This window comes from Lotus japonicus, chromosome 1 (genome assembly GCF_012489685.1).
Source record: "Lotus japonicus ecotype B-129 chromosome 1, LjGifu_v1.2".
NCBI lineage: Eukaryota > Viridiplantae > Streptophyta > Magnoliopsida > Fabales > Fabaceae > Lotus > Lotus japonicus.
Window position 1 is genome coordinate 78,159,401 of NC_080041.1, and position 21,305 is coordinate 78,180,705.

Consider the following 21,305-nt stretch of genomic DNA (forward strand, 5'->3'; position numbering starts at 1 on the left):
AATGGAAAGTGGAGAATGTGCACGGATTACACAAGCTTGAACAAAGTGTGTCCCAAAGACTCATATCCTCTTCCCAATGTTGATAAGTTGGTAGATGGGGCTTCTGGAAACGAACTTTTAAGTCTCATGGATGCCTATTCTGGCTACAATCAAATCATGATGCATCCTTCAGATGAGGAAAGTACGACGTTTATGACTAACCAGGCGAATTATTGTTACAAAACAATGCCCTTTGGTTTGAAAAATGCTGGAGCCACCTACCAACGCCTCATGGATAAAATATTTTCAAGACAAGTTGGAAGAAATATGGAAGTGTACGTAGATGACATGATTGTTAAGTCGCCCAAGTCAAAGGATCATGGCGACGATCTTAAGGAAGCCTTTGCTCAGCTAAGAAAATATCAAATGAAGCTAAATCCTGAGAAATGTTCGTTTGGGATTCAAGGGGGAAAGTTTTTGGGCTTTATGATAACATCAAGAGGGATTGAGGTAAACCCAGATAAAGGCAAGGCGATCTTAGAAATGAAAAGTCCAACAAGCGTCAAGGAAGTGCAGCGATTAACAGGACGCATGGCGGCTTTAGCACGTTTTTTGCCAATGGCGGGCGACAAAGCGGCTCCTTTCTTCAATTGTTTAAAAAAGAATTCCAAGTTCCAGTGGACGGAGGAATGCGAGCAAGCTTTTTCCAAGTTGAAAGAAACATTAGCAACGTTGCCAGTACTATCCAAACCTACGCCAGGCGTTCCTTTGATGCTTTACCTGGCTGTCACGGATAGGGCGGTCAGCACGGTGTTGCTTCAGGAGGAAGGAAAGCAACAGAAGATTATATATTTTGTGAGTCACACCCTGCAAGGCGCTAAGGAGGAAGGAAAGCAACAGAAGATTATATATTTTGTGAGTCACACCCTGCAAGGCGCTGAGTTGCGGTATCAGAAAATTGAGAAGGCGGCCTTGGCAATTTTAAAGACAGCAAGGCGCCTTAGGCCATATTTTCAGAGTTTCTCAATTAAAGTTAAAACTGATGTCCCTTTAAGACAAGTACTCCAAAAGCCTGACTTGTCTGGGCGGTTAGTCAGCTGGTCAGTCGAGTTTTCTGAGTACGATATACAATACGAACCAAGAGGGCAAGTTACAATCCAAAGCTTGATTGACTTCGTGGTGGAATTAACACCCACGGAGGGCGAGAAAAAGCAGGGCGAGTGGATCCTGTCTGTTGATGGATCCTCAAACAACACCGAAAGTGGAGCTGGAATCACTATTGAAAGCCCAGATAAGATGGTCATTGAGCAATCTTTGAAATTCGAATTCAAGGCAAGAAACAACCAATCAGAGTATGAGGCTCTGATCGCCGGACTAAGGCTAGCCATCGAGTTAGGAGTTCAAAAATTGTTCATCAAAGGCGACTCACAGCTAGTTGTTAAACAAGTAAATGGTGAGTATCAAGTCAAGGACCCGCAACTTTCAAAATACTTGGAGGTGGTGCGGAGACTAATGATGGAGATAGGGAAGATCAGAATAGAGCACGTTCCCAGAAGTCAAAACGAAAGGGCTGATGTGCTAGCAAAGTTGGCTAGCACGGAGCTATTGGGCAATTACCAAACAGTTATTCAAGAAACTCTCCCTCGCCCCAGTATTGATCTAGTGGAAGTGAAATTCAAAGCAGTAAAGTCAATAATTGAGGGCGAGCCTTCATGGATGGAGTCAATCAAGATTTTTCTACAGAGCCCTCCACAGGATGACGATCTGAACACGAGAGCAAAACGCAGAGAGGCCAGTTTTTACACGCTAGTGGATGGGGAGTTGTATCGGCGGGGAATCATGTCTCCTATGCTCAAATGTGTTGACATCAAGGACGCCCATGGAATAATGGCGGAAGTCCATGAAGGTGTGTGTTCCAGCCATATTGGCGGGAGATCCTTGGCAGTAAAAGTTTTGAGAGCAGGATTTTATTGGCCGACAATGAAGAAGGACTGTCTGGAGTATGTTAAGAAATGTGAAAAATGTCAAGTCTTCTCTGACTTACACAAGGCTCCGCCGGAGGAACTAACAACCATGATGGCGCCTTGGCCATTTGCTATGTGGGGGACTGACATTTTGGGACCATTCCCGGTAGCGAAGGCACAGATGAAATATATCATCGTGGCGGTTGATTACTTCACTAAGTGGATAGAAGCCGATGCAGTGGCGACTATCACAGCCGCCAAGGTCAGGAACTTCCTGTGGCGAAGGATTGTTTGTAGATTTGGGGTCCCCATGGCATTCGTAATGGATAACGGAACCCAATTCACAAGTAGTGTTACCCGGGAATTTTGTGCAGAAATGGGAATCGAGATGCGATTTGCCTCTGTAGAACATCCACAAACCAATGGGTAGGCTGAGTCGGCTAACAAGGTTATCCTGAAAGGTTTAAAGAAGAAACTGAATGAAGCAAAAGGCCTTTGGGCGGAGGAACTACCAGGCGTTCTTTGGGCATACAACACCACTGAACAGTCAAGCACAAAGGAAACCCCGTATCGTTTAACTTATGGGACTGACGCCATGCTTCCAGTGGAAATAGAAAACCAAAGTTGGCGAGTGGCTCGGTTTAATGAGAATGACAACGGGGAAAATCTGATAGCAAATCTAATTATGTTGTCGGAGGAACAACGGGAGGCACACATAAGGAATGAGGCGGGAAAAGTGAAGGTTGCAAGAAAATTCTCAACGAAAGTAGTGCCAAGAAAGATGAGGGTAGGAGACTTAGTGCTCCGAAAAAATACAATACCTGTCAAACACAACAAACTTTCGCCCAATTGGGGCGGGCCTTACAGAATTATAGGCGATGTTGGAGGAGGAGCTTATAAGTTGGAACAACTAAACGGTCAAAAGGTTCCACGAACATGGAACGCCTCTCATCTAAAGCAGTATTTTAGTTAAAAGAAACAACAAAGGTGAATGAAGCCGCACTCTTTTTTCCTTTCTTTGGAGGGGTTTTTAATGAGGCGGCATGTATAAAGAATGAAGGGACAATTGTTCCCATGTATGAAAAAGTAATGAAAAGATTATTTCAACAAGTTACTTTTCAATTTTTTAATTTATATTACGAGTTTATGCAAGGTAAATCGTATCAAGGTATATAATACCGCGAATAAACCTTTCGGAATAAGAAAGTATCGCCATCAAATATTACAAGCCTTGGCAATTCTAGTGGCCACTAGAAACCAAGCCTCGTCGAGAAATCGGCAAAAGTATTTAAAACTTAAGTAACAACAAAAGTTGGTAACAACTCTGTAACAACGAATGAACTTAAAACGGTCTTCATTAAAAGTAAGAAAAGGGGGCGACACCCGTACATGATTGAGAATGATGAAAAACAAAAGGGCAAGGCCCAGAGCACAATGTTGACTTCATAAAATAAAAACAAATTCAAGGCAGATTCTCGTTGTTGGCGCTGTCTCCTTGGTCTGCAACAACTTGAGGGTCTTCCTTTCCTTGATCCTCACCCTGGTTCTGATCATTTTTATCTCCGCCATCATCTTCTTCTTCTTCAGACTCACTTTCATCATTGAATTGAGGAAGGAGGTCGAGGCTAATATCGTCATCGCCAACCACTTGACCATCCTTGATCTCCTTCAGCCACCCAATGCGGGAAACATCAAAGCCCGGCTCAACCACACTAATCTGCTCTTTGGCCGCCAGAAAGCCTTGAGCATATTGGAGAGAAGCACGCCCTAAGATGGAAGCATTCAGGCGTTCGTACTTCTTTTCCAGTTTTTGGCACTTGGCTTGAACAGCAGTGTGTTTATCATTGATGACGTCTTTTAGAGACTTGGTCTTCTGAAGAAGCAGGTCAGAAGCCGCCAAGTCAGTAGTTAACTCAGTGCACTTTTCCTCAGCGGATTTCAGCTTCTTGTTGGCAGTCTCAGCATCAGCCTTAGCTCGCTCATAGGCAGCCTTATAATCGGCTGCCTTCTTTTCGAAACGATTCTTGGCTGAAATCACTTCTTTCACACACTGGGCCATTCCCGCCACAGTGCTGGCGGCGGAAAGTGCATGAAATATGGCCAAGGAAGCAATGTTGGGGGGGGCCTTGACCGGAAACATCTTTGTGGACCCGGTTGTCAAAGGTGTGGGTCATGAAGTCCAACCCATTGAAGTGAGGATCATTTAAACTCAGCAAAGGGAGAGGAGCCTCGTCACCAATGACTGAGCTGGTGCCAGCTTGGCCAAATGGAGTTGGCGGGCGGTTAATCAGCAAGCTTGAATCCTGGTTAGGTGGCGGGATAGTGTCATGTCCCTTCTTTTTCTCCGTAGGCTGACTTTGGGAAGCTGCACCAGCTGATTGATGAGAAGGTTTACCACCAGCAGCGCCTGAAGTTCTTTGGCGCTTAGGGTCCCTGACATTATCAGAGCCTGAAGCCCCTTCATTCTTCTTCTTTTGCTCATTTTCGACGTTCCTTTTCTTCGCCGCCGCGGCAGACTGGGCGAGGTATTCCTTCAACTTCAACGGGTTCGAATCAACCTTGCCTTTTCCCATCGTAGCTGCATGGAAAGTATTAGTTAGACAAAACACATGAACAAAAAGAAAAAAGCAAGTCATGTGAAAAGATCATAAACTTACTAAAAAACTGATTTAGAGTGTCGGCTTTCGACGCCTCAATCAGGTCATGGCCAGAGAGTACTGGTAGTGTGCGAAGATAATCGGCGATACCTTGCTCAGACTCATCTAAGGCGTCATATGAAACGGATATTTTGCGGCGAGGATTTTTTGTCCAGTAAAAGGGGAAGAGTGGATTAGTATCGGAATCTTGGAACAAGTTATTTATTTCGGGCGACTCCATAACTTTGAAATATTTTTTCTGCCACACTTTGTAATGGCTTTTAAGGGCGGTGAATCGGCTCATGTTCTTACGGGCTAGAAGAGGAACCCACTTGACAGAGGTAGGTTTCGTGGTGACTGTTTTATAGAAAAGGAAAAACAAGGGGTAGGTGGGAGTGAAACTCAAATGTTCACAAAGAATTTCAAAACAGCGAATAAAACCCCAGGCGTTGGGTTGGAGTTGACAGGGCGCCACGTTCAGAAAGGAAAGAACGTGACATATAAAGGGCGAGAATGGAAGTTTGATATTCAAGTCCAGGAAAAAATAACCATAAACAAAAAAGAAATCGGGCGATTCATCTGACAAGTCTTTGCGTAAAAGAACACAATCACCCTCGCCACAGGGAAGAACATTCAACAGGTGATCTACGTTATTAGAGGTGGCGGGGTTTATTTTGGTAAACCCTTGGGACGATATTCGAAGCGAGCTGATGCTTCCAACACTGCCCCAGATGGAACGCAAAAGACATTTATCTTCAACCAAGTGTGCGTTTGAACGCCACTCGGGTGAAGACAATTCTCCATTCGAAGAGAGAATAGAATCTACAGAGCCGGCGGGACCGGAATCCTCATGAGTAGAGGGCGAGGAATGAATTTCAATAACGGTGGGGGCAGAAACTTCCCCCTCCGAAGATGGTGAAGAAAGTTCTAAAGAAGAAATGCTGATATTGTGCATTGACATGCTGGGTAATTTCATAAAAATAAAAAGAAGATGAACAGTTGCAGCAAGAAAAAAGAAGAAGATGAACTGTGTCAAGAAAGAAGAAAGAGGAAAGACTCACCGGAAGAAGAAGTGGAGGATGGAGTAGAAAGCAAGTCGGCTATGGGAAGGCACCGCGCAATGACGACGGCCGGAGTGACGGAGGTTCGCCGGAGTTCAAAAGAGGAAAAAGTGAGAATCGCAGAGAGTTTGAGGAAAAGGGTTTTCAGAGAGTGAAAAGTAAAAAAGTAAAAAGGGTTTTTATAGAGGAAATGGGAGGAGAGAGAATGAATGGGCAGATCGTGAAGAATCGTGGGATCGTGGGATTTGAAATTCGAAAAGGTATGAAGCGAAAAGACATTACTCCTCGAGACGCACAACTGAAAATTGCATTTATGACCAATGATGACGAAATCCCGGAAAACAAGGATACGTGCGTCAGTTGAAAAGACGTGAACATTACGGTTATGATGAGGGCGATGTATAAACAAAAATAAAATGGCGACATGCCACGGAACATGAGAATGGCGCTATATTGACGAAACAACAAAATGGCGATGAAGGCATAAGCATGAATACGGCAACACGCCTACGATCACAAGGAATGACGGTATGCACATCAAAGGGCTGTAAAGCAGGCGCATTAAAGACATTTCAACTCAAGGAACTTGAGCCTCATGTCTTGGGGGCATGTGGACTGGGCGGGACATAAGGGATGCTTATGCCCACCCAAAATGAGCAACCAAGAACGAAAGTCAGTCTTGGCGGGATTCACAGAATAACACTGAATCTCGCCCACCCTTTAGACAGGCCCACACGCCAGCTAGAAGATTCCTTTAGATTTGTCTCATATGTATAAAGGCTTGGGCCCCGGTTGTCAGACCCAAGTACAGCAAAAGTCCACATCATGATCATTCCCTCTATAAAAGGAGAGGTCAACACCTTGTAAAAAGTACCTTTTGAACATTTAATGAGAATATTCCTTTTATGATATTTTTAGTACTCTGCTAGGGTTTACTTTCTGTCAATCTTCTACGTCAGATCTCCCTAATACAGAACAAAGAGGATTCAGCTGGCCAAGCTACAAGTCTATAAGCCTGAGGTGGCGTTCTGAAGCATAAGGATGAATGACAAGGATTGGAAAAAAAAACGTGGCCGTAAAAGCTTATTCAACCGGTCCATCATAAGTATGACTAAGCTAATCCGGTGCAAATCTTCCACCGCCTTTGAGTAATATATATAGGAGGAACATTGTGATCAGTTGGAATGAAAAAAAGAACCGAGAGAAAAGAAACAAAGCGAGAGTGTTGGAATCAGAGGTATAAGATTTGAGAGAGAAAGCAATGTTCCATTATTTTTCCTTATCCTAGCTGAGTGTTTCTCCACGTTAACAAAAATTAGGCAAATGAAAACTTAGATTACATTCATCTTCATCCAAGTGCGGGGAGCGAAATTGTGCTTGATTCGAGTAGCGACGAGCGGAAGTAAGGCGCGGGAGTGATTGTGTTGGAAAGAGAGCAAGCTTCACACTACGAAACGGGACGAAGTATAGGTGAGGGCACTTCGCTTCGGCTATTTATACTATTGAATATATTCTATGTGGAGAGACGCACCACACCCGAACAAGAGGTATTCTGAGACTGTGTAGGGATGGACTATACAGTTGAGGAGGGCATATATGATTTGATTGTACTACCCATAGCAACAAGTTGCAACTTCTTTTCGGGAGCCCAACTCATAAGAACTCCATGGTTAAGTGTGCTAGCCTTGGAACAATATTATGATGGGTGACCTCCTGGGAAGTTTTCTCGGGAAGCGCGCGAGTGAGGACAAAGCGCGCTGAAAAGACTCGTGTTGTTACCGTGAGGTCAGTCGTCAAGTCAGGATGTTACAGGATCATTATTCCCTATTATGCGATCTCATTGCTCGAGATAAAGTGGGCATGAATTACCCTACAAGACTGGTGGACCTAGGAACAATTCTGGTTCGTGGTTGGAATCAGTGCATTTGCAGCTGCTGTTTTACTAGGTATGCTCAAGGTAATAACTGGAGTGGACATCTCTTTTACCCCAACCACCTCAGAATCCGATGCTTCTATAGAAGATAGAGGTGATGATGAGTTTTAAAGTTTACAAACAAGAGTGTCCGCTAACTCATTGGCGAGATGTTGATGATGTCACATTCTTTTTAGCTTGTTCATGAATTATGATGATTTTATTTTAGTGCGATCTTAATATCACATCTAAACTTTAATTTGGCGAAGAAACGAGCCCTAACTCTCTTCCTCTCTGGCGCCACAGTCGATTTTCTCGCTTCTCTTCGTTGCTTCTTCTGGTGATTTTCAGCTTTAAATTCCCTGTTCCAGTTGCACTCTCTCGCTTTATCCTTGCTGCTTCTCTCTGTCAACCTTGGATAGTTGGATTGGAAACATGGGTAACCCTCATTCTTAACAAAAAATCGGATTTTTTTTTTGAGTTTTGAGTTTTGCATTGAATCTTAACCGTCTTCAATTTTTTGTAATCAGAGGAACAAGCTGCTGGCAAATCACGCCGAGAACGAAGGAAAGAGTCTCGCTTGGGAAAAAATGCATCAAAGCACCAATTTTCTAAATTTTGAGAAATAAAATTTAATGGTCAATATTACTTTGAAAAGCAATATTGATGAAATTGGTGTTCAACACTTGGTCCTTTATCGTGTAATAATGGGGAACATGGAACTTCTTCATCCTGTCTTTAGCACCAACACTGGTCAATTCCAACCCAGCAACTGTAAATATGATGCTGGGGTGGGTGACATCCAATGCTCAAGATACTATATAGTATGGAATATGAATATAAACACTCATATCTATCCAGACTTTGTTGTTAGTTTCAAGGTCATTGGGGATGTTAAAGGTAATATACATTGCTCTTTTAATTTTTTTAATTTGTTTGATATTAACATATGTCATTGACATACATATGTTTTCCTAACAAAAATAAGTTGTACATTTCGTATTATATCTAATTAGTGCTCAATGGGTTGATCAAAGGCAAAATAATTGATATATATGATTCGTTATTTCCTTTTGGACGAAAAAAATTCTAATATTTTTCGTATTGGAAAGTAAGGCTTCATCAATAATTTTTTATCTCATTGTGCTTACATTTAACATATTGATCACTCCACTATGGTTCAACGAAATAGCCGTCCATTTTTACTACTAAGATAAATGGTAATACATGATGGTTTTTTACATGCCATTTTTGTGGAATTGTGGGCGAGGATAATGTTTATGGGGACAATTCAGCTATTCATGGTTCTAGTGACCTATTAGAGTCATCCTCTTTAGCGGTTAATGTAAGTTACTTGATATGAATTTTTTATTTAAAGTTTTTCCATGTTTTCTATGTGAAAGCCAATTTTGATACCAATTTTTTAAAAGTTGTTTTCATCTAAGAATTTCACCTCTTCACCTTGTATTTTAAATATCATTACTATAGTTTTAATTTCTCTTGATGATAAAGATGATGTGGTTGTTCTAATATTGTTACAAAAATCAAAAGTGGTTAGCCCGATATACCTTTATTTTGTGGAAGAGTTTTTGTGTGGAACCAACAAACTGTTGTCAATAGCTCTTTAAGTCATCATTGTTTTACAAACTCATTTTTTTAGTCTAGTGTTATCTGTTCGGTTGGTTTCTTGATAAATATACTCATATACAACTAGCAGGAGCTTTGTGATTTTATAGATTCGTCTTCTAGTTTTAAATCCTATATTAATGTTCATCTTTAATTCCCATATGAAGAACTTTTTTTACTGTGAGATACCTCAGGGAATAGCTGTTAGTGGAGTTGCAAGCACTCCAAAAATTCCGAAATCTCCTTGGTTGCCTTTTCCTATGCTTATAGCTGCTTTTTGTGACATGGTTCCTCCAAGTGACATGAATCTTATCAAAGCACATTATGAACTATACAAGGTATGTATAGTAACTCTAATTCTTGATGAATGAATGCCTCCATTGGTGAAAGTTGTGATATATGCTCCTAGGAAAACTATTTTTTCACTACCCTTTATCTATTATTTCTACCCCGAACTGTGACACATGTTTGCTACTAGAACTTCATTAGAATTGGTATTGTATTTATGTGTTAGATGACATATGTACTACTGTACTAGGGTTTCATAATAAAAGAAGTTCATGGGATATTTTCTATTGCTATTTTTTTCTCTTTTTATTTTGGTCACAATGTGGGGCAAGCCTTAAAACTACACTAAGATGTTCCTAGGATAAGAGACTCCTACCCTGTCTCCATAAAGGAGGTAGGTACACCCCGAAGGGGGAACGGATAAAAAATGCACCCCAAAATCCGCCTCATGTCTTAGATTAGCTAGAAAGTCCGTTACTATGTTCCCTTCCCTCCTTGTGTGCCTGAAAGAGATTTCCCAGAATTTGTCCTACCAGCTATGGACAGTCCTAACGAACGCAAAATATGGTAGCCTCTTGTCACAGTCTCTGGTGATGAGATTAATCGCTGTCGCCGAATCGCTCTCTATGATGATCCTATGAAGGCTCTCTTCTCTACCGCAAGCTGGAGGGCAGTTAGGATCTCCCAAAATTCCGCCACAGAAACATTGGAGGAGCCAACGTCCCTGGAGAAACCGTATAACCATTTCCCTGTATCATCCCTGGAAACGCCACCGCACCCTGCCAGTCGTTGAGCTCCCCTTACTGAACCGTCAACATTAAACTTAACCCAACCCGGAGGGGGAAAATCCCAACCAATTGAGGTAACGACATAGGATGATGGAAGGTGCCGATTGAGTCATTGACACCTTGGGGCAAATCGAGCTTCATACTGAATTTGCATGCTGCCTGTTGGAATAAATAAAATATTTGATATTTAAGATTAAATCATTAAAATAACCAAAATATCCTTTTTGTAACCCTATTTTTAACTCTGAAAATTGAAGTATACATTAAGCCATTAAGGAAAATTTCGTAATTTCACCATATCCCAATTGGTGACAGAAGCAGAAACATTAGACCAATATTTCTCCCTTGCTTTACCCTGTGTTGCCACCGCCGTTGCTGGCAGAAGAAGGAGCCCTAACTCTCTTCCTCTCCGGCGCCACCGTCTCGCATACCCACCGCCACTAAACCGCCAAGGCACGCACGTCGCTTCTCTTCGTTGCTTCTTCTTCAATTGTTCTGCGAATATGTTGTTATGCCTACTTGTTTATTCCTGAATTTTTTATTCTCGTGATTTTCAGCTTTAGATTCCTGTTCCAGCTGTGAACCTTGCATTGGAAACATGGGTAACCCTCATTCTTAACAAAAAATCCGAAAAATCTTTTATTTTTAACTTTTGCATTGAATCTTAAGTGACTTCAAATTTTTGTTTCTCCTGTTTTCAGAGGAACAAGCTGCTGGGAAATCACGCCGAGAGCGAAGGAAAGAATCCCGATTGGCCAAAAATGCATCAAAGCACCAATCTTGGCTCAACCACCAGGTAATCTTAGGTTCCGTTTGGGAAAACAGCTTAATTAAGCGCATAAGCGCTTATGAATAAGCGCTTATTCATAAGCTATTTTAAAATAATTATTAGATTAAATTGAAAATAAGCTATATATAAGCAGAAGCTCGTTTTCATAAGCTATCCTGAGTAGCTTATGAAAATAAGCTCAAAACAAGTTGTTTGCATAAGCTCTCCCAAACATTTGCATAAGCGCGTAGTGCATGTTTTTTTAGCTTTGTTCTCTCACCAAAGCAATGACAGAAAAAAATTGTTTTTTTTTTTGTTTTATAGAAATCTAGAGCTGCTATTAAAGGAGGGAGTAATGATTCGGAGTTGAAAACTAAAAGTGAATTAGACCAGTCAGTTAGTCCAAATACCCATGAAAAACAAGTTGTGAAGTTGGAATCTTTTTCTGGGAAACATGAGGCTGCTAAAGAATACAATGTGCCAGAGGAAATTCGTGGCTCTGTACCGAAGAAAATGAGCAAGGATGCTCAAAGAAGTTTAAGGAAGAAGAGGGCTAAGATGAGTGTGATGGATTTTTCCGTAGAGGACAATAAGGATATAGAATTGGAAAGAAAACTTTCCAAGAAGCTCAAGGTGAAGGAAGGAAAATTGAGCGGGATGGATGATGGGCTGAATGTGTTACTTGAAGGAATGTCATCGTTTGCCGATTTAATGGGAGAAGGGGAGGATTCCGATACCGATGAATTTCCTGTGAAGCGGTTGAAGAAGAAGAGCTCGTCGAGTAAGAAGCATAAGTTGTCAAAGGGAAAGATTGAAGAACAAGTATTAGATGGTGCGTCGGGGCCTTTAGAAACTTATAATCAAGATGTAGCATCAGAAGTTCCTGACAGTGTACCTTCGAGGAAGAACCATAAGAAAAGAAAATCTCCAGATCAACAGCTGGAAGATGACGCGGAGCATGATGCCGGTGACATGTCCAAGCCTCCAGAATCCTGTGGGACAGAGGTCACATCACAGGTTGCTCCTGCTGAAGTTCTGGTGAAGAAAGCAAAAGAAAAATATATAGCACCTCACTTGAGAGCTCGCGCTGGCAATGAACCTGAAGAGCATACTCAAATTCGAAGACGTGTGCGCGGTAAGGAGCACTGGAGCAGCGACTTTGTTTTGACTTCACATATTTAACTGCCTACCGTTAATAGTTTTTCTTCCAAATTGTTTCTGCAGGCCTTCTTAACAGGCTTTCTGAATCTAATGTTGAATCAATTACTGGAGAACTGTCCTTGATCTTTCAGGTATGCAACTCCTATAATTGTGTGACAATTGACAAATGGATTCTTGACCGATTTTGTGTTATCTAACTTATATTATCTTCTTTTGAAATGGATAAAGAAGAGGTGACAAAGATAATGTAAATGACTATATGGAGTCTTGCACATTGTTTTTTTCATTCCTATTAACTTTGCATTTAACTTTTAGTCCAACTACTTGACTTGTGGGCTTGAGACATTTATTTACCAACTTTCTTGATAGATGCCTATGTTGGTGAAGCAGACATTTCTTTGCCAACTTTTTGATATATGCCTATGTTTGTGAAGCTTTACTTTTGAGGAGTTCTAGTAACACTCACTTCAACACTCTTTTATTTGTTCAAATTCATTAAATTGGAAGTGGGACCCATATTTTTAGTGGGCCCACATGAATTTCAACCAATAAAAGATTGAGAGTTGGAAAGAGAGTGTTAACATGAGTGTTGGTAGCATTATTCTTTACTTTTTGTAGACTAGTTGCTTCTGTTAAACAAAAACAGTTTGTTTCTTTTGGAATTATAACAGCAACTTCTAAGATGTAATCTCTATGCAGTCTGTTGCTCGTAGTGTTGCATCTCGGATTACGATTGAAGAGATTTTAGCATCATGTTCTAGTGGCCCCCGTGGCAATGAACAGTAAGTTTCTTTTCCTTCCTATTTTACTCCTACCTTCCTCTGTGAAGTTGCTAAGTTTGCTTAGCATCATTGTGGTGGTATGGGAAGGTCAGAAAATAAATAAAGATACAAAAACAACAACCAAGCCTTAACAAATAACAATGATGACCAAGCCAGAACACTAATAAAGATATTCAATCAACTTTAGTTGTAGTGTCAAATAGTAAATGGTTAAGCCATTAAAAGTTGATTGTATAGTGATTTCTAGTTTAGTTATAACCTAAATACTTAGATGCAGATTGCCGGAGGAGTTAAATTTTACAAGAATGAAAACATAGGAAAAGCAAGATGTTCAGAACATTCTTTGTCAAAACGAAAAGGGAATGGTTAAATAAAACTTATCTGAGAAAATATGTATTTAATATGATTGAATGGCTAAAGATATTGTTATGCAGGATTCTTTTTAGTTTAGAATAACTAATAACTAATAACTAATCTTGAGTGTGAGTTTTATTGTTCCTATTGTGAAGTCTAGGGATTCAGAGTATTGCTTGTCCTGGGATATTTCATATTCTCTCTCTGAAATAACTCTGAGTATTGTGTGTTGTCCCCAATACCAACTCCTGTGAATTATTCTGGTGTCCATCTTTCTGGCCTTTTTACGTAGTGTTCACTTCATGGGAACTGATAATTTTTTTCTTGTGAAGGTATGCTGCTGTGTTTGCTGCATTTGTTGCAGGAATGGCCTGTTTGGTTGGTATTGACTTCAGTGCAAAGTTTATGGCTTCCTTTGCTAAATGCTTTGAGGTATAGCTTGTGAACAAATAAACTAAAGTCTAGTTTATCGAAGTGTTTTTTATTTGTTTCCTTTTTCAGTTTTAGTTTCTTCTCCAGATAAGCATTTGCTCTCAAGGCAGTGTTTGAAGACTACAGAAATTATAATCTTCATATGTTTTTGACACAGGATGAGTACCATAAAGAAGACAATCTCTCGTTGCGGAATCTTACTCTTCTCCTATCCTATCTATGTATATTTGGAGTCTGTTCTAGGTGGGCATAGCGTAATGCACAGAGCACTTGTATAACAACTTTTTAAAGTGATTTTTAAAATAATACCTCTTTTTAATGCTTTTCAGTGATTTAATATATGACTTTCTAATAATGCTGAGCAAGCGGTTAGCTGAGATGGATGTTTCTATCATTTTGGCGGTGTTACAATGTAAGTGTTTTGTCTTTTTAATTATGTGTTTGGTTTGTGTTCAGGTCTAATTAGAGCTTCCACTGGTGTAAATTGTAAAGGTTGTTAGAAATATAATATAAAATGTTCATGTCTTCACCCAAAGTATTCTGTCTTTTTCTACTTCGTTGATCTCATATGCATTTTGTTTTGTTGGGTTTGGATGGGGCAACTTCGACATTAAGGAGCTGAATGTTTAAATTTCTACTTTTTAAGGTGACTGTTTAGGGGGGGAGTCTTGTTAGGAGTCCCCACTATTAGTTAACTACTTAGAGTTAGTTAGTAAGTGAGAGGAATACGAGGATATAAATAATGTGAGGGGAAGGGAGTCTTGTTAGGAGTCCCCACTATTAGTTAACTACTTAGAGTTAGTTAGTAAGTGAGAGGAATACGAGGATATAAATAACGTGAGGGGAAGGGAGGTGCAAAGCTTCTTCAGAGTTCTGTTCTGTAAATTAAGAGGTTTTTCCTTACTCTTTTCAATAAAATGCCAGGTTCCTTTATGAATGCATTAGATAGAATGTAAGGGTAATATCTACTGAGGAAAAGCTTTAGGATCTGGCCTAACAGCATGCTTCAGCTAGAAGCTATTCCACCAGCCTAAACTCTAACTTAGTTCAGTCTGCTATGGGAGCTGTCATATCAATCTTAACAATGCAAAAAACTAACTAAAGAAGCAATTATTAACTGAAGCAAACTAATAAACTTTAAGATGAAGTGTGCCGAGTACACATCTCTCACTCCCGTATTTAGTTAGACCTTTGTTTATGTCTTAGTTCTCAAAACTTGCTTATAAGAGCTTTAGTATGAATATCTGCCGTTTTTCATGTGTTGGAACATGAGAATCACTGGTTCGTTTGTTTCAGCTTGTTCTTAGAAGATCATTTTTTTTCAACTTTTCACTTGTTTGTTTTAGGTTTTAAAAATATTCATTATTCCAAAAAAGCTGAAATAAGATTATTTGAAAAAGCTACTTTCACTAGCTTATCAAGCAGAGCTATTGCGATAAATGAGACAGAAAATAAAAATTGAAGTAAAATGTTTCTTATTAGTAACCAAACACAAATAAGCTTGTTTTTCATAAAAATCTCTTTTTTAAGACAGCTAAAAATCATTTTTTAATAATCTTAAACAAGCGCACTCATACTATAAACGTGAAGTCTCAAATAGGGCAATCTTGTAAAATAACACTTAACACACTTTTACTAGAAGGAAAAATATCTATGAACATACTTTTTCTGAACACTTTTTAATGTTTGAATTTTGAAACCACACTCTTAACAGAAAAATACACAAATAGGATAGCACATGTTAGGATGCATGTTAACACACTTTGTTCTAGTGGAAATGGAAAAAGGAAGAAAAACAAAGACGCCCTTAGTGACTTAGCTTCTCTTGGACAAAAAAAACATCCAACTCCATGTGTTCAGTTCTAGCATGCATAACTAGAGCTGGGTATGCGGTCTAGCCCGCCCCGCATAGGCCCGCACGTTAGCGGGTTTGCCCGTGTAGGCCCGCAAATAAATGAGCCTGTATTTAAGTTAGCCCGCGTCCGCCCCACTGAATGCATAACCGGATCATGACACAAAGCAAAAATGCTTTGCTTTGTCAAAAAAATGGACGGAGTGGGTACAATGCAGTGACCTACCTAGCCAGGTCTGGATCCAGATGATATCAGCAGCTGAAAGGGCGAGATTATATATAAGTAGAGCTGGGTAAGCGGGCCAAAGTCCGCGGACCAATCTGCGTAACTGGCGATCCGCATGGCCAATAGCCTGGTGTATGGTGGTTCACTTAAATGCGGGCCTATCTGGGCTGGCTCGTTTAGCCCGCGGTTTAAATGGGTTGAACCCGCGGTTTTGCAGGCTGGTCCGCGGGCCATATAATTACATAAAAAAATTATCTTCATAGTCCATGAACTACTTTACTTGATCTTGAATTCTTGATAGAGTGGTAAAAAAAAAAACCAACCCAAGAGACCCAAGTGAAGTGAGACACTCATCACTTACCAGACAAGTTACCTTACGTACCCTACTTCTCTTCTCTTACTCTTTTTCTCTTCTGGTTTCCGTCTCTCTCAAGTCTCCCACCGCCACCATGAAATCTTCTTGCTTTGGATTTGTGGAATATTTTAGAGTTTGATTATGTAATGTGGAATTTGGAGAATTGTTTTGGCAATCAGTTTTTTTCTCTATTGTTTTAGGTTTTTTTGCTTGTTTTATTTTAAAATCTAATAGTGGCCCGCGGGCCAGTTCGTTTATCCGCGGACTATAACTCTTCTGCTTTTATCACTATTTTGCCATTGCTGTGTGAACAGATAATTCCATGTACAGTACCATGGCTGATGGCTGTATTTCGCTAAATAATTAGCCAAAGTAGTGAACCTTCCTGATAGACTCAAATCAGTAACAGTGGAAAAACTGAAGAAAGCAAAGAGAAATTATGAAAATTAATTATTGGATTAACTAAGAAAAAAAGAGAACAAAACTCAGGGTATTCGAGAGACCCTGAACTCTCCTCAAGTCTAGTCCAATCCTTTCCTGTTCTCTCACTCTCCCTCTCCCTCCTAATATAATTTCCCTGCCCCCGTGTCATGAGTGTGTGCGCAACACATTACAATTTATTTATAGGGCTATAACGGCTATGTTCCTGTGCATTGCGCCTATTCTTCTTAGTATACACCCTTTTAATAACTGGGCCTCTATCACATCCTTTGACTTTTTATTGTATTTGTCTTGATAGGTTGTGGGATGAAAATAAGGGCTGATGATCCAACTTCCATGAAAAATTTCATTCTTAGTGTTCAGAATACGTCAAATAAGTTGAAGCCTTCCTCTGGAGATGACCATGAAAAGAAATACAGTAAAAGAGTGAGCATGCTATGTTTATTTATCAGAAAACTGTAGTTTTTCTGCACATACATAATACAGCACTAATTACTTGGTAACACTTGTAGATGGAGTTCATGCTTGAAACCATATGTGACATCAAGAACAACAAGAGCAGGGCAAAAGAGGACCCTGCACATCATACTCGGATTAAGAAGTGGTTACAGAAGGTACCAATATTTTACGGCTTTTTTGTTCTTGAAGTTCCTTTCTGCAAAGATATTACTTGTTACTGTTCAATTACAGCTTATTTACAAAAGAAAATGGATTCCTTAATTGAACAAATAAAAATTGTGTAGTTGGTACTTAGCTAGTTTGCCAACTTTCTTATGATAGGTTTTAATATTGGCATTTCCCACATTGATAAGTGTGCTGTTTTGTGTAGTTAAACAAGACGATCAGCTCAGAAATGATGTTCCTACATGATTGATCATCCTTGTTTTATAAGACCCAATTATGCATTTTATTTTATGGAATTATTCGAACATATATAATTGAAGTTCTGAGCTTTCTTTCTATGGCTCTAGGATTTTGTTGAAGCTCATTGCTTATTGAGAGACAAGGCAATGAGTTTAATTCTTATGATGTGGGTAATTTTAAAACAGACGATTTTGAATAACTTTCAAGGGTGTTGGTTTTTTCTTGACAAAATCATCCTCTTTTTAGAGATGTTCTTATTTACTAATTTTTTGGATTTCGGATTTCCTCTGCCTAGCAGCTCTGATATTGCTTTATGAATATTCTAGTTGTTATGTCTTTTGTCCGTTTACTTAGCACATTTATTATTGAAAAGGCAATTCATCTTTAGGATTGCTTTGATTCTCTCTGTTATTCAAAAGGCATTCATATGTCCCTCAAATTCTTAATTTAAATTTTGTTTCCAGATAAGAGCTGTTGACATTATGATTAGAGGGCTCAAATGGAGCAAGTTGCTTGATCCTGATAAGAAGGGCCAATGGTGGTTGTCTGGAGATGTAGCTTCTGCAGCCGATAATGTTGAAGAAGTTGCTGACAGAATAGACAAAGATGTTCTTGAAACACAAAGAATGCTGGAGCTTGCTGCTGCTCAAAAGATGAACACTGATGCCAGAAGGGCAATCTTTTGTATTATAATGAGCGGGGAGGACTATCTTGATGCATTTGAGAAGCTTCTAAGATTGGAATTACCAGGCAAGCAGGTCAGCCTCTTTTCCAGTTTAATAATGTCTTCTTCCAATTATGAGGCCTTCCATGTCGTGATATATTTTTCGTTCATGTGCTACAGGACAGAGATATAATGAGGGTTCTTGTGGAGTGTTGCTTGCAAGAGAAAGTTTTTAACAAGTATTATACAGTGCTGGCTGTGAAGTTGTGCGAGTATGACAAAAATCATAAGTTCACTCTGCAGGTAATGTTTTCTCACTACTTGTGGGATTGAGATGAGTAATTTGTCATTTGAAGTCGGTTTGTGTAATAGTCGCCTTGTGAGTCAAAATAGTTACATTTTTATTACTTATATTGAGGGAAAATATGACAAGAGGAGTACTTATTATGAGAAATATGATGCATCATAACTATTGAATTGTAAATTTATAATTACATCTTAAGCAAGTACTTGCACGTCCAATGTTCCAAAAGGAAAGCTAGGAGGGAAGAAACTTCTAAATAAAAATTGTGACGTTACACCCTATAAATATTGTGACCCTCCTCTTAGAATTCAGGTTAGACCTATATCCAAAAATCACTTAGAGGTGAGGGTTGCTCCACCCTTCATAAGGACTTATTTGGCCATATTTCTAGTCAATGTGAGACTTTTCAAACCTCCCAAAGAAAAAGCATCTTGCTCTATCCTGCCAAAATCTTTATGATGAATTGGAAGAGTTTTTCAGAAAATCTGGATAAAACCTTGCTCCTACAAAATGCGCCCGGTTTTTGTGTCTATTTTACTCTAGATGATCATAATCAGATATCTGAGGTTGATAGATAAGCAGCCACTATCAAAATATCCTCTTATGTATTTCATGTATAATGTGTATAGGTGCAATCTCAAAAGTCAATTATGATGCAAATGCCAATATGCTAGAAACAATTAAAGTGAATAATTTCAGGGTTTTTTAGGGTATATTATTGGTTGATTAGAAGTTAGAAGTTTTTTCTTTAACTTTTTTTGTTCATACTTTTAGTTTATCATTTTAGTTTTTGATGATAAATTTTCAAAATCGGTTTACTACTTTTTACATGTCGGATCATTCCTCTACTCTCTGAAATGCTTACTCTTTTATAAAGATGAACCTAAAAAATAGAATTTCTCGGAGATGTAATGCCAGAGAAATTGTATATGGATATATTGGCTTTCAACTACAGGAGCATGTTCTCCTGTCTTGCTTCCTATTATTACATATTTGTAACAATCCTTGATTTGAAGGGGAATCTGATTCAAAGTTACTTTACTTAAATTGATTTTATCATGATAATACTTCTATGCTGTATCACTTTTAAGAAGAAAAAAAATTCTGTGCCTTTTGATTTGCAGTTTTGCCTGTGGGACCACTTTAAGCGGCTGGAGACAATGCCACTTCTGAGGTCAATGCACCTTTCAAAGTTCGTGGCTGAAATGGTTGCCTCTTTCACTCTCTCCCTTGCAGCTTTGAAGACTGTGGATCTGAGTGATATCACCCTGTTAACACCAAAAAGGATAATGCATTTCCGCATTCTGTTTGAGGCCATTTTCGAGTATCCTGAGAGCTTGGTATGGAATATATTCACTCGTGCAGCAGTGACCCCTGAACTTGAAGGTCTTCGTCAAGGCATTGAGTTTTTCATTAAGGAGTACATTGTGAAAACTAATAAAGCTCTAACTCAAAAATTTAAGTTGGCAAGAAGAGCTCTTAATAATATGGAAGGGATTCTGATGTGAGTGTGAATTTTAAATAACACCCAATTTTGTAGCTTATAGCAGTGTCAAAATTTATTTAAATCATTCTTCTGGATATCCTTTTGAATCAGCATTGTGTTCAAATAGTGATAGTCAAATATGCATAGCAGCAAGAATATGTAATATTACTTCGGTAAAGGCCTTAATTTTATAAAGCTGAGGTAAATGCATTGGTGATGTTTCTAGTCAGAAGTTTTGAGCAGAACATTTTAAAAATTTTGAGTGAAAATTACATTGATGAGTTGCATTTTTTAAGTACTTTAAATGGAAAATGAAGAGCATCATACAATGCAACGGTTTCATATATGAAAGTAGAGTTGAAAGTTTGTCGTTTAAAATTTTTGGCGACTGGTGTTGCAGTCTTGTACAGAACCAAACTATCCACTTCCTTTCATTTTCTTGGTACCTAATAATAATTATAAGGCTCCTAACTGTTCATATTTTGTCAATTGTTGAAATAGGTATGTAACCAAAAAAAGAATTGTTGAAATAGGTTAGAATACTTAACCATATAACTAAGGAGGGTCATACATGTCATGAGGCAACCTTGCATAAGGGCTTCTTTTCTATTGGAGGTTTCTAGGTTTTTTAAAAATTGAAATTGATACATAACAAATGAATATTTTTTTTTAATCATTTTTTGATTAATAATTTTTTTTAATTTTCTCACCCTTCTTCTAGAAACTCGAGTTGTCTCTCGTTCCTCTCCAAAAAATCCTAACACCTCGTCTACTCAATCCAGTGTCCCCTTCACCACTTCCTCTCCTCATATTCCTCGCCGCTGCCACCTCCTCTCTACCCAATCCACACCACAATCATCTCTTATCTTTCCAATCCACACCTCATTCATCTCTACTCTTCTCAAATTGACCCCATGTTGAGAGATTTTTTCTACACCGATACTTCTTTCAAAATCCTCAAGATTCAATTGTAGTATAGAATAGAGTTTTGTCGTATCCGCAAGGAATTGCTAACACAAATGTCGTTCTCTAGTTAGACTACTCAGGCAATGGATTTCCAAAAGATTGATGATTGTTTCGGTAACTAAAAGCACATTTAAACAAAGCGAGAATAAAAAGGATAGATATCAAGAGAGAAAACTGTTGGACTTGGAATTCACCGTTTAAATACTAGTGTCATGTGATTCTATATGCAAATTCATTTCTATCTATGATTCATCTACATGATTTCAACCCTACTTCATTGATTTCTCACATGAGTGGATGTCTATAACTCACTTTTCTAAACATTGATTCCTCACATGCATAGAAAAGCTAAGTTATCTTTAAGCTCAGATGTTTAAGGGACTAACAAACCTAAC

The 21,305-nt window shown here is 39.1% G+C and overlaps 2 protein-coding genes across 2 annotated transcripts; both read left to right on the forward strand.

Annotated features, from left to right (window-relative positions):
* The first annotated feature begins 225 nt into the window (after positions 1-225).
* Positions 226-3,851, forward strand: LOC130747292 (uncharacterized). The gene is made up of 2 exons (XM_057600181.1): positions 226-1,885; positions 3,805-3,851. The coding sequence occupies exons 1-2, from the start codon at positions 226-228 to the stop codon at positions 3,849-3,851; spliced, it is 1,707 nt and encodes a 568-aa protein (XP_057456164.1).
* Positions 3,852-10,535: 6,684 nt separating this feature from the next.
* LOC130715000 (uncharacterized) lies at positions 10,536-20,169 on the forward strand. The gene is made up of 14 exons (XM_057564991.1): positions 10,536-10,707; positions 10,812-10,856; positions 10,956-11,050; positions 11,348-12,158; positions 12,248-12,315; positions 12,884-12,966; positions 13,653-13,752; positions 13,910-13,995; positions 14,082-14,164; positions 16,925-17,052; positions 17,139-17,240; positions 17,955-18,248; positions 18,335-18,457; positions 19,583-20,169. The coding sequence occupies exons 2-14, from the start codon at positions 10,853-10,855 to the stop codon at positions 19,964-19,966; spliced, it is 2,361 nt and encodes a 786-aa protein (XP_057420974.1). The 5' UTR covers positions 10,536-10,707; positions 10,812-10,852; the 3' UTR covers positions 19,967-20,169.
* The last annotated feature ends 1,136 nt before the right edge of the window (positions 20,170-21,305 follow it).